Source organism: Anneissia japonica, unplaced genomic scaffold (genome assembly GCF_011630105.1).
Source record: "Anneissia japonica isolate Jap-2015-1 unplaced genomic scaffold, ASM1163010v1 scaffold284983_len440753_cov197, whole genome shotgun sequence".
In the NCBI taxonomy this organism is placed as follows: Eukaryota; Metazoa; Echinodermata; class Crinoidea; order Comatulida; family Comatulidae; genus Anneissia; species Anneissia japonica.
The window spans coordinates 388513-398160 of record NW_022682882.1 but is presented as its reverse complement, the minus strand read 5'-3'; the positions used below and the strand labels follow the sequence as shown (position 1 = coordinate 398160).

At 36.6% G+C, this 9648-nt stretch overlaps 2 protein-coding genes across 2 annotated transcripts in view; one reads left to right on the top strand and one right to left on the bottom strand.

The window, feature by feature from the left end:
• The first annotated feature begins 2817 nt into the window (after positions 1 to 2817).
• LOC117111698 lies at positions 2818 to 7243 on the top strand. The gene is made up of 2 exons (XM_033254724.1): positions 2818 to 3453; positions 3776 to 7243. The coding sequence occupies exons 1-2, from the start codon at positions 2826 to 2828 to the stop codon at positions 3958 to 3960; spliced, it is 813 nt and encodes a 270-aa protein (XP_033110615.1). The 5' UTR covers positions 2818 to 2825; the 3' UTR covers positions 3961 to 7243.
• LOC117111616 (zinc finger C2HC domain-containing protein 1A-like) overlaps positions 6802 to 9648 on the bottom strand; it is a gene marked incomplete at its 5' end in the record, with an annotated part of 11203 nt that continues 8356 nt past the window's right edge. The window contains 1 exon segment of the mRNA XM_033254606.1: positions 6802 to 9520. Coding sequence (XP_033110497.1) covers positions 9178 to 9520 — 343 coding nt within the window.

The window sequence follows — 9648 nt, the reverse complement described above, 5'->3', positions numbered from 1 at the left end:
CCTCTACTGGTTAAAACGCACGCAAATGTTGTAACAATTTGTCGCCCATGGGAGTAAAAGTAGCTACGCCTAGTATCACCTATTATCATGAGAATTGTATTATTTATTATACATTAGTACTAAAAGTTCACGCAAACGTACTATTTGTGTCGTTCCATTGTGATTGAACCTATACACAATACTAATACAAACAAGACGCCCATTATTGTAGGCTACTTCATGAGTTTGCTGCAATCAGTTAGGCTGATTAAGTCCTTATAAGGACAAAATATTCGTTAAAAGTTGTATGTTTTCACTAAATAGTTATGCCTAAGCATATTCTATTAATAACTTCATTATATTTCTTTTTCCGCTTTACTGAGAGTTGTACACTAACGTGACTTTTTAATTATTGAAACTATTTAATCGCAATACTTAATCAAAATATCTCACTGTTGTGTACATTCCTGATGATGACATAAATAATGTCGAAATATTGAATCCCAACACGATGGCGTGTATTTCAATACTTGGAGTATGTATTATACTTTCTTGTTGTGTACACTGCCATAAATAATTAGCTCATTGCAGTGTGAGTTAGGAAAGCCTTATACTGTAAGGACAAAATCTTTGTCTGAATAAGTTATATATGTTTTTAATTCGTCACCCCTGCCTTTTATTTATTTATTTTTTTCAAAGTATATTGTAAAGGTGGTCCGTCCAGGCAGAGCTGATCAATTGGGATTGTTTGTCTGTATACATTCATTACCATATTAGGTCGGTTATAACATAATTATTTTGACAACCGCAATACACCCTAGAAGTGACAGAAGGACGTGTTCGGGCAGGGGAGGATGTTTGAACTGACCTATTCAGGCTTAGGGTTAGGGGAATACTAAGGTCAGCGAAGTCTGGGATCGAACCCCTTTGGTGGAATCTCTGGTAGGCTATAATTGAAATTAAAAAACAAAAATCTTAATCAGGGGTGGCGCCAGGATTTGCCCGACGAGGGGTCAGATTTCCCCGACGAAAGCAATGTGGGTGTGGTCGAGCTTCGATTAAAAGGTTTCGAAAGTGGTCCAAGGGGCGAAGTCCCCAAAAATGTTAACAATTTAGGGGTTTCAAAGGCTTACTTAATCGATTTTAGAGTCTACTAATATGTAGAAAATACATATAATTTCTCCCCGACGGGGGGTGGAGGGTGGGGGAGAGAGCACTCCCCGACAGGTCTTTTGGTAAATTGATGTGGCCGTGGCGAATATACCCAGGGATTGGCATGTACCCTTGAAAGCCGATTGATTGATTTGATAATATATTTTATTATATCAAATGTTGATAATTATATCTTAGTTGTTGTTATTATTATTATTATTATTATTATTATTATTATTATTATTATTATTATTATTATTATTTTATATTTAATTTTTTTTTTAATGTGGCACCTATCTAGTAGGCCTACTAGCAGCTCAATTATATTTGTTTAACACAGTATGTATTTGGGCGTACAATACCGTACAAAAACACGATATTCACAGAAAAGCAACAAAGAACGAAGAAAGAAAAACCAGACTGTTAAAAATAATCTTCATAAAACAAATCATTGCACTAACGTAACACCCTCTACCAACAATTTTAGATGAGTCGGTTAAACATACATCTACCTGGCGTATCAATACAATGAAAGTAATTGCGTGGGCCGTTGATTAAAATATAAATTAACTGGGCGTAGGCCTACAATATTCAAAACACATGCATAAAAAAAGACGGAAAAAACAAACTGTTAAAATAATCCTCATAAAGCTAATCATTGCACTATTACACAGAATTGTACACCCTCATACCAACAAACTAAGATACATAATGTCCCATACCAAACCTTTATTTTACAAATTTAATGTTCTAAATGTATTTGATTTGCATAAATTACAAAACTATGTTTTTATGTATCGCTTTAGAAATGAAAAATTACCCCCACATATTCATAATCTATTTCCAAAACAACAGGCTGATATACATGACCATAATACTAGATTTGCTAAAAGTAACGTTTTATTTGAAAAATATACATCCTCTTCTAGAAAAAAATCCATATTTTACACTAGTCCAAAATTATGGAATTCCTTAAAAACTTCCTTTAAATCCTTACCTAATATCAACTCTTTTAAATACAACCTTAAAAAGTCTCTGGTCTCGGAGTATGGCCGGTAAGTCTCCTGGTNNNNTTGAAAGTATACATATACGTATATATATACATATATACCTGTCTCTTATACACATCTAGATGTGTATAAGAGACAGATATTTATACTGTACATAGAGGCATATGGAGTAAAAAATATACAGAATGGGATGTTCGTCTTATAGAGAATTTTGTCCTGGGTATGACGTTAAAATGCATCCACTCGAATCGCCTGCCAATAACTGGTAGCCCCATCTAGGGCCTTAGCGGCCTTTAGGTGGGAGGGTGAATGGTCACCCAGCAGCAATAAGAAAAATAGCTGAACAAAAGGCGGATGAACTCTCTTAAGGATTAGCTAAGTATTACTCTTTTTGTATTCTTATTTATGTTAAGCGCATAGAGGTCTCTATGATATGCGCTCTATAAGACGTCCATTATTATTATTATTATTATTATTGTTGTTGTTGTTGTTGTTGTTGTTGTTGTTGCTGTTGCTGTTGCTGTTGCTGTTGCTGTTGCTGTTGCTGTTGCTGTTGCTGTTGCTGTTGCTGTTGTTGTTGTTGTTGTTGTTGTTGTTGTTGTTGTTGTTGTTGTTGTTGTTATTATTATTATTATGGAGAATTTTAATCCAAAATTAATTTTCTCATCCCAGGTTACATTCCGAATGGCGTTGAAAATAGCCATTATAATCTTATTGCTCAACTGTCTTGAAGATAGAATATTAGTAATCAGCGCATGTGGAGAATATCGATTTCTGGAAGACGGGGTCTGTAAGGAATGCAGCTTTTGCAGTGGCGATCAAGTGGAACTTGTTACCTGCTCCCGGAGTAGCGATCGGATATGTGGCGATGCTGAGCAAGTACAACCTAGACCCGAACTTACAATTTCCACAAACAGTCCTCCTAAACCTGTATTAACAACCACGCCCCTATACATCAAAAGCAATGGGTACACCCAGACAAAGAACTCGAAAAGCAGACTTATAACGGTCTCTTCTACGTCCTCCATATCCGACAGAACCATTGAATTTATCCCAATACAAACTAGAAAAAGTACCTCATTCAATGACGATTATGTTGACAACAATGATGTAAACTTATTAAACAATGACGACTGGTGGAAAATATTTTCCTCTGGCCTGATATCTACCGTACTAATATGTTGTATTGCCATTTTACTGTGTAATATCTGTCGGCGAGAGCAGAACATAAGGACTATGGAAGTTGACCAGGTGAAAGGGATGGAGTATTACAACAGTAGTAGTAGTAGTCGTCAGCGTTCGTATGCCGAAGGTAGGTTCCGATTTCTAGTATTACTACGGTCATATGTCTTGTAACATCATTTTTGTATCTACTGTCTCCATGTCCTTTATATTTTAAACGTTTACACGTTTGTACTCATCTGTTAGGCGATACCTTGTTTATAACTTTTTTATCTCCAAATATATAAAGGTGATTTCGAATAAACATAAAATTTAATTTTGGCCAATTACCGCACCCTCCGCCACGAAACGAAAGAACGAAATTTATTTTTTTACGCCCTCCACTCCCATGAAATAATAAGATGACTAATGATATATCTTATTTCTAAAAATGTAAATTCTTTTCACGACAGACACTTTATCAGGCCTTAGTGACGAGAGTTTGTCAAGTGTGCTGCCATGTCGACGGTATTCCCCAGATGACGTGTACGGATCTAAACTGCCGTTCATACCATCAATGATCACCATTGATCAAATTGACACACTGGAAGAATTCGACTATGACCAGTCCGACGGTAAATATATAGGAAGTGTATGAACAGCTCAGTTTTTGCGGCTATCTTTATACTCCAGTACCGTATCAAGGATATCATGGGTGAGGGAGGGGAAGGTGGTTTACTGGGGGAGGGGGATTGATGAATAAGTGAGGAAGAGATAGCTGGCAAAATTGGTGATATGAAATGGTTTTTATCTACTTGAACGCATTTTCTTTGGACAGAAAATCCAGGGATAGATCCAGAGATTTCCGAAAGGGGAGGATTGGTGAAAGGCGGTCGAAACTGGCGCCGATCGAGATAACACCAGCCTAGGGGGTCCGCGGGCATTCCCCCGCGAAATTTTTGTTTTGTAGATGCCTGAAAATAACCTCTGTGCGTTTTGGGCGATCAGTTTTTTTTCTTTCCTTCCCCTTTTTTTTTTAACTTTCCAAAAGTGGGAGGCGGGGGGGGGGGCTCTAAATTCCCCCTGAAATTTCCAATTGGGGCACCTAGAAGAGTGAAAGCTTTTTTTTTTTTTTTTTGAAGGGGCATGGGTCCCCACACCATCTTGTAGATACGCCACTGATATAATACCTTTGCTACTTCTCTGGTACCGGTAGGCTTCACACTGCACTAGCATCTGCTTTTTCCAAGGATTAGAATTGCAGGATAGAGGACACCGACATTTCGCCACGTACTATTCATAATACCTTAAAAGTTAAATTTGGGACCCCTAAGAGTATTTCTTTGGTGAAAATTTACAAATCCACTGATTTGATTTCAATGAAGTTACATTTCGTTCCATATTGCAACTTCCAGCTAAATATATAGGAATACGCCTACATTGTATTATTATTTTATTATTGTTTTTTGATGTATGATGATCGGCGGCGGTCCGGCAATTTCCCTGACGAGTGGGTGGGGCGAATGACCACGTTTAGAACCCCTCGGAGGGTTCCAGAGCGTGAAGCCCATTAAGCTCCAGTTTGGGAATTGAAAGGTTATCAATCGATTTTAGAGCCTCGTACTCTGTAATAATTAATATTGGTTCCCTTATCCACCAGGGGTGGCGCCAGCGGGGTGGGGGAAGGCCCCCGTCGGGGAGAAAAAGCACAGTTCGTCGGGGAGAAACAAAATTATATGTATTTTCTACATATTAGCTTACTCTAAAATTTATTAAATAAGCCTTGAACCCCTAAATTGTCAAAATTTTCGGGTGCTTAGCCCCCTGCACCAATTTCTGAACCTTTCAATCGAAGCTCAACCACGCCCACATCCCCCCCCCCCGTTGGGGACCTCGGCTTCCCCCTCCTGGCTCTACCCCTGTTCTCCACCAATTGTATTGAGCTCTCTGACGCGATAGGGAGGGTGAATTCTTTCACCAACGTGGAAGAAGCTCCCATTGCCTACCACTGATTGTAACTCACGCCAATTAAAAACAAATCTCGAATAGAGATCAAGGGTTTTAATTTAGGTTTCTTTAAGGTTTATATTAGGATGCGTACCCACCCCTACACCCATAAAGGTTCATTTTTAAAACAGTCAGAATTGTACTCAATATAAAATATAGTCCAACTCTGTTATGTTAGATGATGCTGTGTAATAGGGGAGTTCCCCGGGGCCCTGTGGACCATGGAGCCCATAGCTAGGCGTGTGTGTATATTACTTTCACGGATTACGAGGCTGAAATTGATTAACTGCTTTTGGAATCATTAAATACTTCAATTCAACCCTACCCGACTTTTCCCCTTTACGACGCCGCCGTGAATTCTGGGGCTAGGCAACCTAGTTCCATAATCTGTCCATTTTTTAACGCCCCGCACCCGATGGTAGTTCTGGATACGGCTCTGTATTAGGCATTATCGTAAGTGAGTTACTATGAGCACTGCGTATATTAAGATATGTAGTACCATGAAATAGAACTTGCTATTTACAAAGTCATATGTTATATTCATATTTGATTATATTATTGTTCGTATTAATTTAGGACTATACTGAATTTGATCTGTTTGAGAATATGTATTTATTTTGTCTATTTATTATTGCCAATGACTTTCATATAAAGGAATCAGAACAATACACCTCTAACTATTAGGCCCACTATTATTTACTATATGTTTATATTATAATAAGTGAGTTACTATGAGCACTGCACATATTAAAATATGTAAAGTACGATGAAATAGAACTTGCTACTTACAACACAAATTCATATAAATATTTATATTTGATTGTATTTTTGTTCGTATTAATTTAGTGCTATACTGAATTTGATCTGTTTGAGGATATGAATTTACTTTAGTCTATTTATTATTGCCAATGATTTTCATAATAAAGGAATTAGAACAATACACCACTAACTATTACCATATTTTCCAGGTACAGAATTTGTTATCACCTTCGCTGAATTAACTATTTGTTTACTAAAAGTTAAAATTACGACCAAATAGTGCATATTGATAAGTTGTAAATTTGTCACATAAAACGTCATGTCAAAATATCGATTAATGTTGCATTATGACGACGGCGGGATAAATAGCCCTATTCACAACCGCATGAATTATATGGTGCACGCTAAAAGGTACACAACTTCGATGAGTATTTGCGTAGTTCTTTGGAGGTATGTGCAATGTCAATATATAACATATACAAGTATTAGGCCTATATACAGGATTTTGTAAGTATTGTTGTAGAAACTTAACATAATAAACAGATGTTGATGCTTAAGACTTTCTATTTCAATTCAAGAACACATTGTCTAATACCACCTAACCTAAATATCTGTTGCGGTTGTATTTCTATTGTGCAATACTGGTATTAATTCATACGAAGCGCGATTTCAGCAAAGAAAACCGTCACTAGCAGTTCCCCAAAACAACGAATAAAGAAATCAAAAGTCCAGATGGCAATCCAAGTATCTAAATATATTTCACTGTTACAATCAGTCAAGCCACGTTGACCTTTCAAATTCATTTCAAACAGGTTGCGATGTACAAACAAATAATTTAAGTCGTTCCTACATAATTGCACTTATTGTGGTTTTAAACACACTCAGCCTCTTTCTATAATACACTTTCTTAGAATAACTAAAAGATAAATTTAATGACTTAATATGTACACCTGCAAAGGATAATGCACCTACAGCATATAAACGAAAATGTACATTATTTTTTTTTTCACACCAATCCGAGCCCTATCGGACAGAATGCTAGATCATGAGTTAAAATGATAACAATACAGTAGTAGTATAGCAGCACGCGACTTTATTGTCTAACTTTATTTACAGGTCCAAATAACACAACTGCTATTGAGTTAATTGAAGAAAAAAACCAAAACAAAAAAAAACTTAGCTGGGCTGGCAGTGAACTTGACTCAATTAACTGTATTTCTGGCTTTTAATTTGGAGCGTTTAACAATGAGTGGGGGCATTCACAGTCGCACACAGAATTGTGCCCCAATTCTGGATCTAACTATACAATCCAAAGTACTTTGTGAGAACATGTAAAGCTTTTGTTTTGATCCATCCATAAGATTTTTTTTAAGACCGCATATTTGGGGAGTTGGTGGGAGCACATTTAAACGCAAGGAGGTCGTCAAGAAAGCGTACACCAGTCTGTTGTCAAAACGATTACATCTTAGAACTTATCACGAGTAACTACGACGAGACCAAATATATATATAAAAACAAATATTCACAAGGTAAAAAAATTCAAATATACAATAATCGTTAAAACATGTTGACCTACATAAATGCATTTAGGAAGCATATAAATATGGGGACCTCTTGTTGAATATACAGTAGTTCGACCCTCCACATTTGTAACAGCTTAGGTCTGGGATAGTAGATGTGAATTGTAGAGTCGTTATGTCCTAAGTAATTTTAATTGTCCAAATACAAATTTCTTGTTAAGTATAAATTTAGAAATATAAATTGTCCAAACTGCTTAGCTTTGACTCGAGTATCAAAGTCAAGTTAACATACAGTACTGACCAAAATTCTCCTCGTCGGATTCATACTGTAAACACAGCTATTCACGCTCAGACACTAGTACACTTAAGTATAACAAAGTGTAGATTATGTAATAAAGATTAAATTAAAACAATCTATTGCTCACTTAATGATAAATGCAGCCACTGACCCTATATACATAAAGGTCTGTGATACAGCGCACTGTCCAATTCGAGACCCCTCTAATTCGAGGCCACTTTTTTTTTTAAAGAGCCAAATAACAATCTTTAAACATGAAGCTAACCCTCTAATTGGAGACCAAACCTGGAGACGACCCCACATTATTGTTGGTCTCCAAGGTGGTCGAGAATTGGAAGGTGAACTGTAATGAACTATCAAATAGACAAACATACTGAAACAAATTATATTTCCACTAATTCACAAATTTTTTACTAAAAGTATTCTTTAAAAAATGAATACCAGTCAATTTACGGGTTTTAAGCATAATGTTAATTAGCGAGAAAACTAGTTTGTTTTTTTTTGTTCATTCTTTCAATTGACATCTATAAACTTGTACTGTACAAAGTAGGAAATTCAAATACTGAATTGTATTGTTTAATCAATTGCATTAGCTGATCTGAGTATTGCACACATAATATGTGTTGTGTCGGTCCCTTTTATCGTGAATGTAAATTTTTTTAACACTAGGTTTGAAGATGCTATATGTGTGGGTGGAATACATAAAACATGAATATAAGTGTATTTCATTTATGTGACAGAATGAAAGATTTAAAATTATATAAGTTCACATAGGCATTCTGCTATAAAGCCATCTTTTAGTCACCAAATATAATCAGCTTTACACTTTTAATCCAATCCAATAATACAGCATTCTTGTTTGCATTTCAGAATTTTATACAGTACACCCTCCAATTTGAGACTCTTCTAATTCGAGACAACTTTTTCAAAGAACCACATAACAATCGCCAACCTTTTAAAACAAGGCTAAACCTTAAAGTGGAGACCAAACCTCTTAGTCCACCCCAAATTTCCTGGTCCCAATATGGTCTCGAATTCGAGGGCGAATTGTAGTTAAAAGCCATGTTTGGATTGGACTTTATTTGGTCAAACTAATAATATATCTGACCAAACTGACCAAAAGTAATGTAAACCAGCTGGGTATGTAAGCATGGCCGATTTGAGAATAGTGAGCATGTAGTTTGAACTTTCGAAAAACATGAGGGTTCCTACCCTTTATTGATGACATTCGACAGCCATGTACGCTTGAAACTACAAGATGGCTCATTGGTAAGTGTCCAAACCCATTGCTCTAAATTGGTGTCAAATATGCTCTCTTTTGACCACACCCACAGCAAAACCTTGCATCCATCATAGGATACATGGTGCCACAGCTGTAGCAGAATGGAGCCGGCGTCCCTGTTGACCCATCGACTGATGCCAGTGTACTTGGGCTAGAGTATGACCCGGGGACCTCATGACCTCCAGAATGTTGTCCTCTTGGGGATGTTGGCGGACGAGGGGAGAGGGAGATTCCATTTGGCATTTGTGGTTGTAGTAGTTTAGGATTTGATTTACTTCTAGGACTTCGTCCTCTTGGACTGGTGGATGTCATGGCACCATTTCTACCGCCATTCAGATCTAAAGAGGTTGTTCTTAAAAAGCATGAAAAAAAGAATTATACAGGTATTCAAAACTTTAACACTCTAAATCGGTAGGTTGAAGAGTGCTTCTTAAAATTATTACTATTATTACCAACATTTTTATTACTATTAATCTATAT

Bases quoted from the DNA above. Each gene is read 5' to 3' on its own strand.
- LOC117111698 (XM_033254724.1), top strand. From the start codon at position 2,826: ATGGCGTTGAAAATAGCCATTATAATCTTATTGCTCAACTGTCTTGAA. The intron at 3,454-3,775 runs GTAGGTTCCGAT...TTTTCACGACAG, and splicing joins TCAGCGTTCGTATGCCGAAG to ACACTTTATCAGGCCTTAGT.